Source organism: Phalacrocorax carbo, chromosome 7, assembly GCF_963921805.1.
Source record: "Phalacrocorax carbo chromosome 7, bPhaCar2.1, whole genome shotgun sequence".
In the NCBI taxonomy this organism is placed as follows: Eukaryota; Metazoa; Chordata; class Aves; order Suliformes; family Phalacrocoracidae; genus Phalacrocorax; species Phalacrocorax carbo.
Window position 1 is genome coordinate 45,303,946 of NC_087519.1, and position 18,498 is coordinate 45,322,443.

Genomic DNA, 18,498 nt, shown 5'->3' on the forward strand with positions numbered 1-18,498 from the left:
TGTGGTGCGCTGACTCTTAGCCTGTCATTCAGCAGCACCACCAAGTGACATTGATTTGCAGTTCCTTGTGCAATCAAGCATTAGGTTCTTCAAAGATTGTACGCGCTCAGGATCCCCAGTCTCTGTGGTGAATGTTTTATAGTGTGACTTCTGGTATTTCCTTACTTTTGAATCCACCATTATGGGGAAACAAGTGTGCGGCACGCTCATCATTGCTGTTCATAGTTGTCAGTCATTAGGAAGCCACTGAAAAGAGAGCTGCTTTTAGGGCTGCTTAGGTGGAGATGTCTACTGTCTCAGTAGGGCTCTGTGACAGTACTGTGGTGAAAGACACTCCTACTCCATGGAAAAGGCTCAAATGCCCTCAGGATAGTCCTAAACTAATTGTTTCTTCAAACTCAGCTGCATTAGGGACACTTCATTTCTTAAACTACAAAATGGATTTTCTTTGACTAGACCTGTGATGTATCAAGTCAGCAATATCTGGACCAGCACAAATAGTGATCAGTGTCCTGCACAATAATCACTTCAGCTGCTGTGTTAACTTTCATCGTGTCTAGATGGCCTTGTGCTAAATGCAGACATGCCCACTTGGATGGCAGTGCTATGGATTAATGTAATTACTAATGAAAGAGCGAATTATGTTTTCCATGTTCACGTGTAACTAAACTCAGGTTTTGCAGAGAGTGAGATTTTTATTCAGAATGCACAGTTAAAAGTATTGAGTAACAATATTAGCTGCAAAGATGTGTAAGTTAACGTATATTGTTTAATAGGTCTGATATTTTGAGATATCATTAGACTAGTAGAAAGCTCAGTGACTGTGATGAGCTGCTTATAAGATGAGGCTTTTGCATGTAATGTATTCAGTTATGAGATTTATTTTTTTCTTCAGACTTGTAATGTGTTGACACATGTATTTAAAATGTTAATTCTTACCTAGAACTTAGATCAGTGGACTCTCCGGCAGTCGTGGTTAGAGCTGCAACTAATGATCAAGCAGTGCATGAAGGAGCCTGTGAGTATTTGTTTTCAAAGTTTCTTATCTAAATATTTAATGCAAAAAGTATGTTAAATTTTAACGTAGTCCATGAGCAAACATACCATGAATGTGCTAGTTTACTTATGTTTTACTGTAGGGTTCTGGGTCTGTGGCTGAAATGAACAGCTTGTTGGATAATATTGCAAAGGCGACAATAGAGGTGTTTCAGCAATCCGCTGATCTAAACAATAACTCTTCTAACTCTGGTATAGGCCTCTTCAGTCCAAACTCTGTTGGAAATGCTGACACAAGTAATACAAGACAGAATGGTAAAAAGACATTCCTAAGGTATTTTTTTGTAGCACCTTTTTAATTATTTTAGCCAACATGATGCTTAATTTTGTGTAGATTGCCTAGACTTTTTTGCACTTGAAACAGGACTGTTCAGAAATGAGTTACCTGAAAGTTAATTCTGTTTACTTTTGTTTAACAGTAAAAATAATTGCTATTCTTAAATTTTCTGGAAACCAGAAATTGTGGCTGCTCAGTCCACAGTAGTTACTCCAGACGCATTGTGTCAACTGCTTTATTAAAGCAGTTCAGTCTTATAACAGCTAATACTGCTTGCAAAACTATGAGGGTATTTTGGCTGAAATAAGTTTGTTCTACTTCTAGTTCCTCTGAGCGGCGAGGAGTGTGGCTGGTGGCTCCTTTGATTGCTAAACTGCCTACCTCAGTTCAAGGTAGGGTCTTGAAAGCTGCGGGAGAGGAGCTGGAGAAGGGTCAGCATTTGGGGTCATCCTCTAAGAAGGAAAGAGATAGACAGAAACAAAAAAGGTATGACCTTGGGAATTCAGTGTACACAGAGCTGAAAGGTATTTTTGGAGGAGGAGTATACAGAGGACTGGATTTTGGCTTCACAAAACCTTTTTTGTTCACTTCTATGGAGCAAAAAGTACTCAGCCCCAAACAGGGTTGAGGTTTCATTTAGTCTGAAGAAATACCATTGGTTTCAGAGAAAGAAATATGAAAGCTTTGTACCACATCTTCCAGTGGCTATTCTGCAGCTTGGTGATGAGAAATGTTAGAGATTTAAAAGCATAGTCAGAGGGCTTGTTGCCTCTTCCCTTCTATGGCAGTAGGTCACCTTCTTGCCATTAAGATCTCATAATTTTCATAAGATGTCACTTAATTCCTGTTGAGAATTAAGCTTAAGCTCATCTCTAGCTTTCCAAACGCATGAGAATTTTAATGATTTAGTGGCTATTGATTTTTCTTTAGTAATATATTCTTCCACAGTGCCTATAATTTCTTTGTACTTTCTTAGAGTTATGGTAGAAATTACAGTGAGTACTATTTACAAGAAGGTCTCTTAGTTTCAAATACCAACCATCTTTATTTTCGTGAAGTTCTTCCAAAGTAGAGTTGTTCAAAAAAGCAAGTCACTTCTTAAAGGCTTGTGGTATTTGATTGTTGTTTATGGTCCCACCATAAGTTTGTTGTTCTTAGGTGTTACGTGTGTTGTCTTTTTGATCACGTTTGGTGTTGTTCATGCAGCACACTTTCCCTGAGCGTGGGACCAATAACTGGGCTTTGCCACTTCGTAGTACTTTTGTAAACCTGTGTTGCACGTATTGACTTTGACTTACCGTTGTCATTAAATTCTGTGGAGCCTTTTAAATCTACTGCTGTTTACCAGCCTCTTCCACCTAGCTTATTTTCCCTTTAAGATTAGATCTAATTTTTTTCTTTCCATCATAATTGCAGTATGCCCATTACTCTGTGTTATGCTGGACCCTCCTAGTTCAATTGGGCTGTTTCTTTAATGAGCTGCTTACGTGATATATCAACTTGTAGAAGTTCTGTTTGCCATGTTCAGTTTTTGAGTTAAGTACAATTTGTATTAGCTTTATGAATCCATCTCTTCCTAGTCCTTCTAAGTCATTTGTAATACTTGCTTGATCTGTTGTTAGATAAAAAAGACATCTTGCTTTCCTGATCTCTTTTTTAGGTGTTTCTGAGCATTTCAGCACTTTTCCATTGTTCACTGTCTCTCTTGCTACTTGCATCAGTACAAGGGAATATGGAGCCTCTCCCCGTCTTCTGTTTCTTTTCCTATGGGATTGCTGTAGTGTAGAAAATCCAAACCAAGCCCCTTTTAAAGCCAAAATAAAAAGGCTATAGAAACTGTCAAGCCCTTCCTTTACAGTGGTTCCTATGCGCAGAAGTAAAAGCATTTACAAAGTTGTTCTACTTGTAACAATAAATTACTTCCTTGTGTGCTTTTTGAAGCTTTTCAATCTCTTCTTGATTGAAAACAAACTTTACTACTCTGTGAGTGACAAAACCAATGAAAGTATGGGAAAGTATGAAATCTTATATTTCATATACAAGATCTGTATTTCTTTTTTCAAAGTCTGCTTTGTGTAGCAGGGATAGCAATTGCAAGAGTAACTGTCTTGCAAACTGTAATTTTTTAAAATGGACATTAATGAGGGAATGAAGAGGTGTTCCTGCAATGTTGTTCCTAAAATCTGAAAAATCACTGTTTAACATGGCTTTCTACTGAAAATGCAGACTTTCTATTTTGCTCCTTTTATGGGACCTTGGGATTTTGCTATCCTTTATACTGTCTGTCACTTAAATTGTTGAAGTCAAGTTAAATGCCAAATTAAGATAACTGTTGAAATGAATGCTTGTAATAAATACACATGTGTATGTGTGGCTATGTATCTATGTTATGTTTACAGATGCATGTAATTTCAAGGCGCTTATATACCTAAAACTGGGAAAATCATTGCATAAGCTGTTACTCAAATACCTTTGCTGACATTTTTAACTTCTCTTCTACTTCACATGTTGTATTTCCAAAGTCATCTTCATGTATTTCTTTCAGTTTGTATTAATTTTATGTTTATAATGGATACAAAAAAATCTGAAAGCCCTTGCTTATGGATTGCTTATGGCATGTCTCCTACAACCAGATAAAGTTGCACCTCAGTTTAATGACACCAGGCCCATGTTGGAATTTTAGTGGAATTTAGGCAGTTGTCATTCTAATCAGTGCGTGTACAAGAAAGTTACTTGGGATTCATTTCAGAACACTGGCATGGATTAGAAACTTTAGCTGCCTAATCTCCACTAAAATTATATCCCTGGTTAATCCAAGCAGTCTTAAAATAACATGTTCTGTTTCTGAGTCAGGCCTTCAAGTGTCCATGCAATTCTTGGTCATTCAATGCCCTGAGCTAGGTGGGTTCTCAGTAATGACATGCATAATATGTGCACTTTTACAGGCTGGTGCATATTCTTTTAATTCATCTGGCAAGGCTTTAATTTACTAAAACAGAAACAGACATAGATGCAGGCAGTGCCGCTTCCAGGGGAAAAAAAAAAGTAGACAAAACAAGGAAGGGAATGAGAATGGGGATGTACCAAAATAACTTCACTAACTGACTTCTGTGTTTGCCTCTCTTAAAGCATGTCTCTCTTGAGTCAGCAACCTTTCCTTTCATTGGTACTTACTTGCCTTAAGGGACAGGATGAGCAACGGGAAGGGCTTCTAACATCACTGCAGAATCAAGTTAATCAGGTAAAACAAGCACGTAACTACGAGCACTCTTTGTTAGATGTTCTATGCATCATCAGTTTTATGTGTATATGACGGTGTAAAACCAGGCAAATTACAGTGCAATGGTATGCCAAAAGGAACAGTCCAAGGAAGGAAGAATGGGAAGGTGTTTGTTTCTTTTTGAGAGTAAATGCATCTTTTTTTTCTAAAATTGTTACAGAGAAATATGATGAACTTGAGTCTGATTTCAGTTCTTTCCAGGAAACACAATAAAATATGTTTGTCCTCAGAAGAACAGTCTTCTCAGTCTCTACCTTGATCATAAAAAGTTTTTATAAGTTTGAAATTTTCTTCTTTAGGAAGACCCTTCATCTTCTCCACTTGGTACAGATTAAGAGTTTTTAATACTTTAGAAAACAATATTGCTAACCCCAGACTGGTCCATTGGCTACAGCTCTTCCTTGAGATCACTTGTGCTTACTCACAACCTCTGCTGATTTTGCTCTAGACTTCCTGCTCCCGTCTGGTTCATGCTGTAGCCTATAATGGCTCCCTAAGACTGTTTTTAAAATGAATATATACAGTGCCCAGCATAGTGGGTATATATTTCCTTTTTTCTGTCTCTAGTTTCTATGAATTACTGTGACAGTGAAAATTCATACCTGTAGGGCCATTATTTTCTCATAATGCCTCTCAGCTCAGGTCCAGGCTATGACGTAGGCCCACATTCTAGTTAAATTCATTCCTCTGAAGTTTTTTTTTTCCCTGGTATTGCTGGCACTTGGGCTTTCCTTTTGCTCTATGGGTTCTTCCCTGAAATGCAGCTGCTCCAGGTTCCCTATGGTTCTGGTCATTTCTCATCCAGAGATCCCACCAGATCCTGTTGGGAAGCTGCATCCAGTGCAAGAGATCTATTTACTTACCCATGGTGAACAGTTAAATAGGGTGTTTGAAACAATATTTTTAATAAATGTTTAAAAAAACTGCTTATTTTCTTTTGCTACAACCGGATGATCTAGTCACGCAATTAATAGCAGATTATCAGCTCTTTACGAATTAATCTTTTTCCCCCCACTAGTTTGCTTAATCTGCTCTAAGCCTTAAACAGGAATGAGGATAAAAAGGCTAATAATCTTTTATTATTCCCTATAGATAGCATCACAAATACTTAAACTTCAAATGCTTTTTCTTAGATCCTTAGTAACTGGAGGGAAGAACGTTACCAGGATGATATTAAAGCTAGGCAAATGATGCATGAAGCCCTGCAACTTCGTCTGAACTTGGTAAGAAAAGCTTGTGTGGTTATCCTGATGTTAATCAAAGATGTAGCGGCTATTCTGGAGTAGGTGGTAAGGAGCAAGAAGCGATGTGCAGGGCACTACAGGGCCTGGGGCTCCCTGAGAGCTGGCAGCTCCCAGCCCGGAGCATCAGGCACCTCCACTGGGATGGGAACTGGCTGAGGCTATGCCAGGATGTCAGCTCACGGGAGGGCTCAGAATCAGGCCCAGTGAGGGGAGCCAGGGTCAGACACAGCCCTAGCATGGCCAGGCAGGGCCATGGGGACATGCTGAGGCTCCTGACTTGGGGCTTCTGGGCCAGGGACAGGGGAGCGGGTAGCCCCAGAGGGGGCTGGCCAGGGTCAGCAAGGGCTGTTGGTGTCCCCTCTGCCCTGACATGAAGAGGTCTCTGCTCCATTGGCATTTGTCTCTGCTCTTCCTGTCTCTCGTCTTTCAGCGGCTGCCTCCTGGCAATAACTTTGGACCTTGTTCATTTAAAATGAGTAAGAGGGACGGCCTATACCTTAGTCATGCCTTATTTTTGTGCTGCTTTCTTCCTTCCAGTGTCCCTGGAACTTCAGAAATGTATCTTATTTTTGTGGACACTCATACCCATTGTCCACTGATGGTTTATCCCCATGTAACAAGCAGTGATTTAATGGAATTAGGCAGCTGATGTAGTTGAGACTTGCAGAGCTCTTGGGGGAAGTAATATTTGGCTATTTAACTTACACACACATGCAATTTCAGTTGCTGCTACTTGGATACATGTGTTAATCAACTTAGAAAGTTTCCATGAAGTTCTCCAATGTCCCACATCTCTTAAAACCTCTGCACCAGATGTCAGGGCCACTGTGGCTTGTTTAGCACACTGCAGTAGGTGTATGGAGACTGCATGTAAGGCCAAATGAGTGAGCACCAAGGTAGGAGTAACACTGCAGCATTGTTCTCTTCCCACCTCTTTAGAAGCTGCTTAGATGTGGCTGTGCAACCAGACACATAACCACAGCCTTACACTGCCACTGGTTCAGGCCAAGGCGACTTGAACCAGCTGTGACCAGCTTTGGGATTGCTGTGGCTGCACTCAAAGTAAAGCAGATATCACCTGCCACCAAGTACCATGGAGACATGCATTTTGTCATGGGTTGGGAGAACTCTTGATGTGAGCAATATTTGATTTATTATTAAAGCAGCAACGTTTTATCCTTTTGTAAACCATAAACCACTTATGTAGTTCAAGGAGCAATCTTCTTAGATATAAACTCAGCAAGGTGTAGGAGCTAAAAGCAGGTAGTGAGAATTGAAAGAGTGTTTGTATTTACTGAGCAAGACACAACCCTGAAATACGCTTTAAGCATGGGGAAGAATTGCATGAGGTGAAACAACTACAAGCACAAACAGTGAAGAGATTTAGAGTGATTATAAACATGACAAAATAAAAAGACTCATTTTTGGAAAGTTGTGAAGTGAGAAACATCAGGAAAAATTATTTGATGCGGATATTGGGTGCAAGGATAATGTGCAAAACAGCAAAGCTGACGGTAGCATCATGGTAGAGTAGAGGCACCCTGGGCTGCAGTGCAGCAGTAGGGACAGGGCAGTGTCGTTTTGATGTAAGGTCTCTCAGGCATCCTGTTGTGCGATAGCAAGGTATTTTCTCTTTTACGGGGTTGTCACTGTCTGAGGGCTTGAGCTGTGCTTTCATTAGCCAGAAGTGTTGTACCTTTAAGATTTGGGGTTTAGACTCTATTCTGACCAGTTTGGTAATCAGGCTTGCAACTTAAGCAGGTATCTTGTGTTATTGCTGTTGGGCCATTTGAAGGACGCGTTTTAGTAAAATGACTCCTTCTCAAAGCCAGGGCGTATTTTACAGTATCATACTATACTGGTAGAAATAATGAAAAAATGTTCATACGGTAGCAGTTTCATTTTCAATCAATGCTATATTTTGCTTCAGATTTTTTTCTCTTTGCACTGAACATGATTGTCTAATTTTTGGGTGTGGGAGCGAAGTGGTAACTATAAAGTTTTAATTCAACAGCTTTTCAGTTCCAAGAATTTTTTTCAGTGACTTCAGTTTGTTGCATCAAACATGAAAGTGAAGATCTGAAACTGAAGGAGCAGTGTAATAATTTTTTTGCTTTCCTATAGTTCCTTCTTAGGAGAAGCTTTTTGCTGGGAGCGTGGGGTGGGGAGGAAAAGTTATTTAAAGTCAGCACTTCAAGATGCCATTCAGCACACAAGAACTCGTGGGACTGGATAGCAGTTTTATTCATAAGTAATACAAATGACAAGGGAAGCGTGCATCTGTGAGATATATGCAAAGCCTTTCTATCTGCTGTATTATTTTGCAGGTAGGTGGCATGTTTGATACTGTGCAGAGGAGTACCCAGTGGACCACAGACTGGGCACTTCTGCTCCTCCAGATAATCACTTCAGGAACTGTTGATATGCAGACCAACAAGTATGTCTGCGCTATTTAAATAAGCTAATTCATGTCCTTAGTGCTTTTCAGTTTAGATTGCATGTATGTTATTGTTAAATTTTTCTATTATCCTGTTACTGCTTGAGTGCAACTTACATGCTCAGTGCTGGTCTTGGTTGGGGAACACCTCTGTTTTGGAGAGCACTGGAGCCACTGTTTACTCTTCCTTAACAAGCATGTACCTGAGTGCTTTCCTAAGTCAGAGCCTGTAATTCCTAATGACTATCCGTTAGCAGTTCGTGCTGTCTGTAGCTCTGAGCTGGGGTTTATAATGAGATTTGTGTGTATGTCTTGACAGTCCACCTGCACGTATACACTGGGGCTTATGCATGCAAGCCGAGATGCGTGTGCATGCAGAAAGCTCTGAAAAACCTGACTTGTCTAAAGAACTGTGTCTGTGGCCTTTGCCGTGAATACCTTTCCCTGGATCTCTTGGCAATCGGCAGTTCCTCAGGGTAATAATTGTCTTTACTCTCAGTGAACTGTTCACAACTGTGCTTGATATGCTGGGCGTCCTCATCAACGGGACGCTTGCTTCGGACTTGTCAAATGCTTCCCAAGGCGGGCCTGAGGAAAACAAGAGAGCTTACATGAATTTAGTGAAAAAATTAAAAGTAAGTGTTATGACTTGTCATTTTCAGCATTTCTTTTGAATTGCATTCTGTGCTCATCTTTTAATCCTGTCATTTCTAGTGTCTGGGAAGGCCTCTTGGAAAAAGAGGAGAGACTGGAGCAGCACCAGTGATAACAATGAGAAAAAGAAGAAAATAAAAATACAGGAATATGGGGGTGGGAAGGCAGACTTCCAGTATTGTCTTCATATTAAATTACATTTAGGGACCCTGCAAGATACTTAGTTGCTTTTATTCATGTTTGAGACACTGAATTTGTATTACGTATTTTCTATGCTCTGTTTAAAGAAGAGATGAAAAGATAACTTCCATTCTTAAAAAAAAAAGAAAAGAAAACAAAAAAACCCTGCAAAGCCACTTGTTTAAATTTAGTAAAAGTACAAGGAAATGATTCATCCCAAAAGTGGACATTTTCTAATAGTGAAAGCAGTGCAATGTTTCTCTTCCTTTTGTCCCGCTTTCTGTTTGATTGATTGATGTATTTATTCTCTAGAAAGAGCTGGGAGACAAGCGGTCAGAAAGCATTGACAAGGTTCGCCAGCTGCTCCCTTTGCCAAAGCAGACATGTGATATTATTACTTGTGAGCCAATGGGATCTTTGATCGACACCAAGGGGAACAAAATTGCAGGATTTGACTCCATTGATAAGAAACAGGCAAGAGTAAATGTTTGATTTCATCTCAGTTTTCCATGACTTTTGAAGCATAGGAAATTCAAGCAAACAGGTACAGCTTGTACAGTACATGTGTTTATACACGGTATCATAAAATCATTGTACTTCTGCTGTAATACAGCTTTCTAATGCATTCTCAGTCATTACTAAAGCTTCAGCCACAGCAATGCAGTTTCTTTTAAACAGGTAGGCTTCCTACGAGCAATGATGCCACAAGTGAGGAATGCTGGCTTGTAGAACAATACTTTTAAAAATAGTTGCAAGGGACAGACTGGTTTTTGGTATCAAATGTATTTCTGTTCCAGATATTTTTGCACATTATTTGTTTGCGTGATGCATGTGAAAATTCTTGGGCAGAGTGTGAAACCTGGAGTGGGTTTAGAGAGAGGCACACAGGGAGTTGTTAAACTCCACCTGAACAGGTTTGAGCAGCCTAGTGTGACTTGGACCATGCACCAGCATCACCACCCCTGCAGCAGCACCGACAGTGATTCCATCCTCTTCTCCCTGGCAATTCACTGATACTTGCAGATAGTCTCAGAGCTTTAAATGTCTACACATCTTTAGTAGAAACAGTTTTATGCCACTTGTACAATTTCAAGAGTTTGGGTAACCTTTCGGTATCTGATTTGTTTAAAATTCAGTCATCGTGTTTGCTGCATGTCCTTCCTTGTTAAATCCACAGAGTACAGGTCAATTTGTAACTCCTAATGTGATAAGTGTTGACATAAGCTTGCTCAATTCTGCAATATAGGGTCGTGACTGGAGCCAACTCCACAATAGCTGCTAGAAAGGAAATTACATTTGACTTGGAGTTGAACAGCAGAAGCTCTTACAAAAGCATTTGCTTTTCAAGCAGAATCCTACATTTGAGAGCTCATTTAACCTGGGAACCTTCTGACCTGTTACTTGGAGGGTGTGATCCTGCATACAAAAGACGGAGGAAAAACAGGGTGGGGAGGGTATATTAGTTGTTTTGGATTTTTGGGGAATATGAAGGGATGCATAATTTTTTAAAGTGAACTTGATTAAAAGAGAAGGATAGAGCTTAGGACAGAACTTTTTTATTCTGCAGACTACATAGTTATTTTTTTTGTGATATACTGCTTAGGTTTATTTCTGCTTATTTAAGTATGTAAACTTCTAGCAAGCATATTCTCAGATTAGCAATTTTTGATAGATATTTGACTTTTCCTCCAAAATACAATAGATGGATCTTGAGATTTTTAGCATAGCTATAAGCAAGTGGTACTACAAAAACTTAATTGCTTTTATCTGGTGGCAGCCTTGGATAGAGGATAAAATCCCACCAGTATGCGTTTGTTACATTTTGTGGAGGGGAAAAAGTCCTTACTGGATTTTTCTGACTCAAGTAATGATGTACAAAAGCAAGTAGTCTGCTCTAGCATTCAATTTTCTTAAAATGCTAACTTCACTTCTATTCTGAAACAGGGTCTTCAAGTTTCAACAAAACAAAAGGTGTCCCCTTGGGATTTATTTGAAGGTCACAAAAATCCTGCTCCTCTCTCCTGGGCATGGTTTGGGACAGTTCGTGTCGACAGGAAAGTGATAAAGTATGAGGAGCAGCAGCATCTTCTCCTGTACCACACGCACACCAAACCCAAACCACGGAGTTACTACCTCGAGCCCTTGCCCCTTCCTCCAGAGGAGGAGGAGGAAGAGCCCACCACACCTGTCTCTCAGGAACCAGAAAGAAAGTCAGGAGAGCTCTCAGATCAGGGAAAACTTGCCACAGACGATGAGAAGAAGACAAAGGGCAGGAAGCGAAAGTCAAAGTCAAGCTCAAGGGCTGATGTAAGTAGTTGGTGCCCTGTACAAAACTTGAAATATCTTGCTGAAACATCTGATGTTGCATGGTGCTGTCTTAGCTACCTTCAGAAATTGTTCGGCAGCTGGAGGAGCAGGTCCTAATAGAGGGAGTGAATGGAGACAGTCAGGAAGGTGGATTTCTATCAAATAGAGCTCAGCATAGAGGAATGTACTGTGCTATGTAAAATACACTAGCTTGGATCTTACTAATTATTATTTGGGTTCCGTATATGCTTTCTCTTGTTTGGTGTAAAGTACAGCTATTGTTGTTTGCATCAATTTCTGAAATTCCTCCTATTCAAATTACATCGAGAGGAAACACTCTAGTTCAAACCCACGTCCATTCAAATGGAAACCAATTTGAAAGCAGCTCTTTCACACATGCAGACTGTTGTACTGTGCAGCTTGTTCTGGTTTCTGAGACACTTCATCTTTTGGTTTTAATGGTTTTTGAGGTGAGTCTTCCTATGTTGAAGAATGACATAGAATATGGGTTTGAAAAGCATGCCTGGCACCACCCAAATAATAATGTACATTTCTAGTAGCAGCATTCTGTGCAATTATGTCCTCTTCACACTGCTGCCAGTGTAGTCGTACATGTTGTAGGCATGACAGTATTCTGTAAGCGTCCAGCTAGTCTGTCAGTGTGTTGCATTTCAAATAGCTGTAATTTTAAGATCATTTTCTGGCCTTTTTGATGTTTCCGTTAAGTTCCTCCTGTTATTTATGTACTGATACAGTAAGTTGTCCTTGTGCTATACCAAATTATAGCCTGCAGGAGATACTTGCTAAAAAGGTAAAATGGATGGTGTGTCCATGAAGCTGTTAATGTTAATTACCCGTGGGCAGCCTGAGACTTCATCTGTTTTTTACATCATTGCAAACGACAATGGGAACTGTCTCTGTCTTTCAATAATTTAGTAGGAAAATTGGCATTATTTATGAGTTAGTAAGGTATGAATGTCAGTAACTTTCACTTTTACTGTATATTTTAAGGACTATCCACAGAACAACTTATACAGAGTGCCTCCCACTTATTCACCAATTTCCTCTCAAATGATGCACCATCCTCAGTCTGCCTTGTGGGGTTACAACATCATGGGACAGCCGCAGCAGCCTGGCTTCTTTGTGCAGAGCCAGCCCCTCCCACCAGGTATGTGTAAGCTTTGAATTCACAGACGTGAGGCCTTATTATTTGATGTATGATAAAAATGGACTTATTACAAACACATTTTGTTCCTAATTTTCTCAGAAGCAGCCTGTGCCTGCTGATGCCATTTATTTTATTCCTTAGCCATTCTTTTTTTTGGAAGGACTTTCTGTTACTAGTTGTAGGTCTGTCTCTATTAAGCTATTAAACCTTTTTGGTAGATAGCAAAAATGACCTGCAGTGGTGATAGTATAAGTAAGCTGGTAGAAGTGCAATGAGGAGTGAAATATGAGAGGGATGATTAAAAGGAACAAGTGACCTTTGGGTTATTTCTTCTTCGATTCATACGAAGAACCATGGTGGCTAATTTAACATCTGTTAGATAGAATAAACAAATCCATGGGCTCACTTTTCTTCCAGGATTTGTGGCACGTACTTAATTATTTGTAGGCTTGTTTTGTTTCTTCCAGTTAATGTGTACACAATTTAACGTATGTATTTCACTTGCTCTAGGGGGCAGCAGTTCATGATGTTTTGAGAAATGCTATTCTGTTCTTCTGAGATATTATGCAGAAGTTTAGAAGTTTACTTCCAGTTATAAATATTTTTTCTGAAGCTCCAAATACAACTAGATCTGTATTTAAGTACATAAATGTCTTCAGAAAATATCAGACAGTGGCTTCAAAGTTAAGGAAATGATGATTAAAAGAAAAAAATTATGTATAACATTACCTTCATAAACCTAACATATAGTTAGGCACATTTTTACCAAATAGCATAGAGTGCATAAATTATTGCCATTTCATGGTAAAATTGTCTTGACATCATAAACCATTCATATCATGCTTTTGAGCTGACATGCAACTTTGGTTTTTCACTAGTAGTCAAATGTTTTATGTGATGTAGAACATGCAACAGGCCATAGCCTGTATACTTTTTGTTCTCATTTACAAGTGGTAGTCTTCAAAGTTATGTTGCCCATTGAATTTTTCAGATCAGCAATCTGGTTTGATACAGTTCACTGCCTTTACAGAGATAAGTTTATCAATGTTATTGTAGAGCTAACCAAATAGGAGCTGATGAATTAGCAGTGATCTGTAACAACAATGTTCTTAGGGAAGGCAGAGAACGCATTTTTGTTTTGGATGTTTTTTAGGTGGTTCCAGGCTGGATCCAACAGGCTCCTTTGTTCCAACTAATACAAAACAAGCCCTGTCGAACATGCTGCAGCGGCGCTCTGGCACTATGATGCAGCCCCCCTCTATCCATGCAGTCACGCCTCAGCAGCAATTGCTCCAGATGAAGCTCCTGCAGCAAGAGCAGCAGCAGCAGCGGCTCCTCAGGCAGCAAGCACAGCCACGGTCTCTCCAACAGGTTTGTCCAAACCCCCAAGTTTGTGAAGAGTGACACAGTGGTTTTGCCTTCTGTTGGGGCTGCTTGCCCTGCATAGGCTTATGGAGTAGAGAGCCAGCTGATATTTACAGTTGCAGTTATTCCCCAAATATTGCTTAACCAGAGCCATCTGCTTTTAAACTTCATTTGCCCTTTCGTTTCTTAGCCCCTTCTGTTTTCCCTATGTTTCATAAAATCAGGTTTTGCTTCTGCTACTTGATGATATTCTTGTTCCCTGGTGTGTCACACAGGCTTTCATAGTGGAATTACATGGTGCTATGTACCACCAAGCTACAAGTAAGCAGCAGAGGCACAGTAATCCTCTTCACAATTAAAATTCCAGGAAGTCCGACAGCAGCCATTTCCATACATGTGTGCACACAGACGCACATGTTCTCTAGAAATAGCTGGTATTTCTTCTCCTAACATTTTTGCAGAGTACAGCTGCTGTGTGCCAAACCACACATGGCTATTGTGCAACACCCTTTGGAGCCTGAGCTAGTTTCAGAAAATGGCTACAGACAGGCTGCTTTTGGATTGATGGCGTAAGAACAGAAAAGGTTTTGCATCCCAGATGACCAGCAATATGTGTACAGTAGTTGGTGGTAAAACAAATAACTTCTCACCTTTATTTTAAAGTCCGTCTGTACCCATTCTTGCCCTCACTGCAGTGTATATTACATTGCCCTTACGCTGTCTTGCCTTCAGATTCTGTGATGTGCCCTCTTTTTCAAAATAGTCAAAGTTTTCAGCAGGTATCCTCATAATTTCTCCCATGCTGTATCTGTTTTGTCAGAGCTCCCTCATTGTCTTCTCCTCACTCTTCCAGTCTCTCTGGTATGATGCATGCAAAGCCCTCTGTAGTGCTTAAATTGCTGATGGGCTACGACAGTTTTATACGGGGCTTTTCATAATTGGGAAACTATGGTTTCCCTGTATGTGCGCTGCCTTCTGCCTTAAAAAATAATAAAAAAAAAAAAAGCAGCTGCTAAAAGCTCTGGATGTGTGTTTTATAATTTCAGTGATACGGTGGATATTTGATCCCTGTTGGTGTCCTCTAGGCACTACGAGGTAGTAAGGAATAGGTACCCTAAATGTTAGGGTACTGGGCTCTAGAGTTAACCCTGTAGTATTTCTTACATTAGGCAGAATCTCACTATTTTAGTGTTAGGTCCAACTGGCTTTCAGTTACTGTGATAGGATACAGGCTTGAGTAAACAAAAGAGCCTTGAGTAAACAAATGATGATGACTGCTTATGACTAGGGGGATCAAAAAGCAATAATTGAAGATCTAAAATAACACATTTTTCTCACATTTAAGAAATGTTGTTATTTAACACTGATATGTTTAGAGGACAAAAGGTGTTGCATTTCCCTTTTGGTTTCAAACAGGGACAGTATCTGAGGTGTTAAGCACAACGGTTAACTTAACGGTCCAAAGTGCTGCGTGGACAGGTTGTCAGTAAGGAGAATAAACTTATCATGAAGGCATGAATCCATGTCTAAATAAATTTAATAGGGTGTCTGTGATGAACTATTTAATAAAATTTGGATCAAACTTTTACAATGTAAAAGTTGCACTAAAATTGAACAGGGTAGGTTCAGATGTGTATTTCAGCTAATGTACAACATGTGCTGATGTTCATCAGCCAACGGTTCCCGATCAGCCAGTGTAGTATCTGTCTGATACAAGTTAGTATGTGTTAAACTGACGCAAAGCAAGTCAAACCAGAGCCATCCAACCCAGCCTTTGTTTCCCAGTTACTTCCGCACAGTGGCATGCACAGCCAGTTCCTTTGTGGTGTGCGGGGGAGTACCACAGATGGACACATTGTCTTCTGTCTGGTTCTAGTATTTTGTCTTACTGGATGTTTGGAAAGATTCATTTAGTCTGCTACTTGAAGACTTTCACTGTAATGAAATGAATGAACAATTCACCAGTCCATCCTGTTCACTTTCTTTGTCATCTAAGCATGTGCTGGAAATGCTGACACCAGAGAAACCCCTCCGACATCTCAGTGGCACTGGGACTTCGCACGCTCCCTGGCACTGTGGGCTGCCCCAGTGGGACACCTGCTTCCCTGCACGCATGCTGCTCTAGTTGAGAAATGTGTCCCTGGGGAACTCGTGGTAGTTCTTCCTGCAGTCCTGGATTTAGAGCAGGAAATGCTATGGCAGCATACAAGCCTGAAGGTAGTATTTGAAAATTTAGGAGCAAGATGATTTGTAAGCATTGGTACTGTGTGGTGTATGTTGTTAGGTGGAGCTTAAATAAGGAAGGTTTCTTCTTTGGTTTTTATGTTTCTGCAGCTGCAGAATGAAATTACCCGCTCAGCTTGAAACCACTGGCACTGGTGCGGACAGTTCTGTAAAATCAGTCCAGAAGGACTCTGCTCTTTAGTGCTGTGCTGTACATGCTGTGCTCTTGAAAATGAATAGTTGTGGTGCCAGGTCTCTAAGAAATATGACTTGTTAAAAAAATTTTGCTTATTTTGTATAAAATTAATAGGCTCCTGTGGGTATTAAGGAGTCCTTTAGAGCATCTGTTCATAAATTTCATAAAAGTATTGAGGTTCATTAGCATAAAAACCACCCAAAAGGACCTTGTTAGTGTTCCTAAACACCAGCATTCTTTGAGTGCATACAGGTGAGCTCTGTAAAGGTGCTGTACTGCTCCACTGACAATCCAAGCCTAATCGTGTATATTCTTTGTATTGTTTGCTATTTTCTCGCCTGTCCTTTTCCTTTAGGATGTCTGTAGCACTGCTGTATCCCTTCAGGATGGCTTTGACAACATAATGGTAACCACTCTGAGACCGTGAACCTCTCTTTATTTTTCCTTTTGCACAAACATGCATTTCTTTCAATACACAGGCTGCACACTTTGCTTTTGATGAGTATGCTACGCTTTGGCACTCCTCTCACTAAGTAGCACAGTGGCTGCATGTGGGAAGAATATTTTTTTTCTTACAAATGTTTCCAATAACTGCATCATTGATCAGTTTTTTCCCTTCTGTTGTGTTTCTCACTGTGAAAGATTAGAGTAGCTGAAAGATGTGTCCGATGCCATGCCCATCTAAGCATGGCTGGCATGTTCCCGTTCTGTCCTCATCTCCCACTGGTGGCTAGGTCTGCTCCTCTCTGCTGCCATCCACTGTGGCACCCTCTGCTATGACAGAAGGTGGGACAGTTTCTTAGGGAAACTGCAATGTTGTTAAAAGCACTAATTGGAAAGACAAAGCAAAATGTATTTTTAAAAAGGCTTTGCTGCTTACCCTGTTTTCCGTATTTTATATATGTGCAATCGTTCCTGTTATTACTGGTAGCATGTCATAACAAGGGGATAGATCACCGTATTTGCAGTTAATTAGGCACACCTAGCTATGCAGCAAGTATACAGTAAGGTCTCTCAAATCTGTCATCATCGTATCTAAATTAGCGTTAGTGTTTCACTACCTACTTCTGAAGTCAGATTTTGGTCAAAATCAGCCTACAGTGCCATGGCTGGTACAATCACCTTTGCCAGCTGCAGCACCATCTAGAAAAGACAACTCCTTCCACTGTGGTCCTATACCTTAACAGGAAAAAGCAGGAAGTTTTGCTTCAATTTAAGGTGCAAGTGGAACAAAGAGAACAGCGGTTATTACTGTAACATTGCATCAGCATTGAATAAAAGTATTTGAGTCTTTCCTCTTTTTTTTGTTGTTTTGTTTTTGTTTGATGTGCATGCACAGTTCTGGCTTGCAACAATTGGCTTGCATGTTTAGTTAACTCTTTGCTAAATTACGCCTGGAGGGAGAAGTCCCTTTGAATTTAGCAACATCTGCTGCTGCTGCTCAGGAATGCAGAGCTCTTTCCCACACAGGGGACTTTGCTGGGTGGCCATGTACTGCTGTGGAATAAATTGATCTGTCCCTTACCTAAGGAACATCTTTTTGCTTACGTTTCACATGCGGTTTTGTGCGTGGTGCTTGCCTGGCCTGGGCAGTGGTGCCTTTGGTACGGGTGTGCTGCTCTCGAGTCTCACACCCTGCCAGTTCCATTCTTTGTGTGTGCTTTAAATGGTGGGGAAAAGATTTGCGGACAAAACTCACTTGTGGCTTTCTGCCCACCGTGTATTGCTGGGATCATGCAGCTGCTTATTTAGTATTTTCTTACAGAATTAGGGCCTAATCCAATTTCCATTGATACAACTCCCACTGACTTTGGAGGGACACTGCTTACGCTGCATGGGCATGAGTGGACAAATTTTGCTCTTGGGCACACCAGGTTAGCTGTCACTGAGAGAAACAAAAGGATAACACATGGAGCATCACTCTGCAGACCAGCTTCCACAGAACCCACAAGGTGGTTTGTATTACTGCAGGGAATAGCTTAAGGCACCAGTTCTAGAAATCAGTCATGGTTTTACGAGATTTCACCTTTGGGTGACTTCAGGTTACATCTTTATCTATCCTGTGGTTAGCACCTTATGAAAAAATTTCAGAAGCAATTTGCTCAGAGAAA

At 40.4% G+C, this 18,498-nt stretch overlaps 1 protein-coding gene across 2 annotated transcripts in view; it reads left to right on the top strand.

The window, feature by feature from the left end:
• The window catches only part of MED12L (mediator complex subunit 12L), a 154,228-nt gene that overhangs the window by 124,407 nt on the left and 11,323 nt on the right, over positions 1-18,498 (top strand). For both annotated transcript variants that reach the window (XM_064457797.1, XM_064457798.1), the window contains exons 28-38: positions 944-1,018; positions 1,140-1,330; positions 1,658-1,819; positions 4,463-4,574; positions 5,747-5,836; positions 8,185-8,294; positions 8,794-8,929; positions 9,441-9,602; positions 11,073-11,435; positions 12,447-12,603; positions 13,757-13,974. In XM_064457797.1, coding sequence (XP_064313867.1) covers positions 944-1,018; positions 1,140-1,330; positions 1,658-1,819; positions 4,463-4,574; positions 5,747-5,836; positions 8,185-8,294; positions 8,794-8,929; positions 9,441-9,602; positions 11,073-11,435; positions 12,447-12,603; positions 13,757-13,974 — 1,776 coding nt within the window. The remainder of the gene's footprint in view (positions 1-943; positions 1,019-1,139; positions 1,331-1,657; positions 1,820-4,462; positions 4,575-5,746; positions 5,837-8,184; positions 8,295-8,793; positions 8,930-9,440; positions 9,603-11,072; positions 11,436-12,446; positions 12,604-13,756; positions 13,975-18,498) is intronic.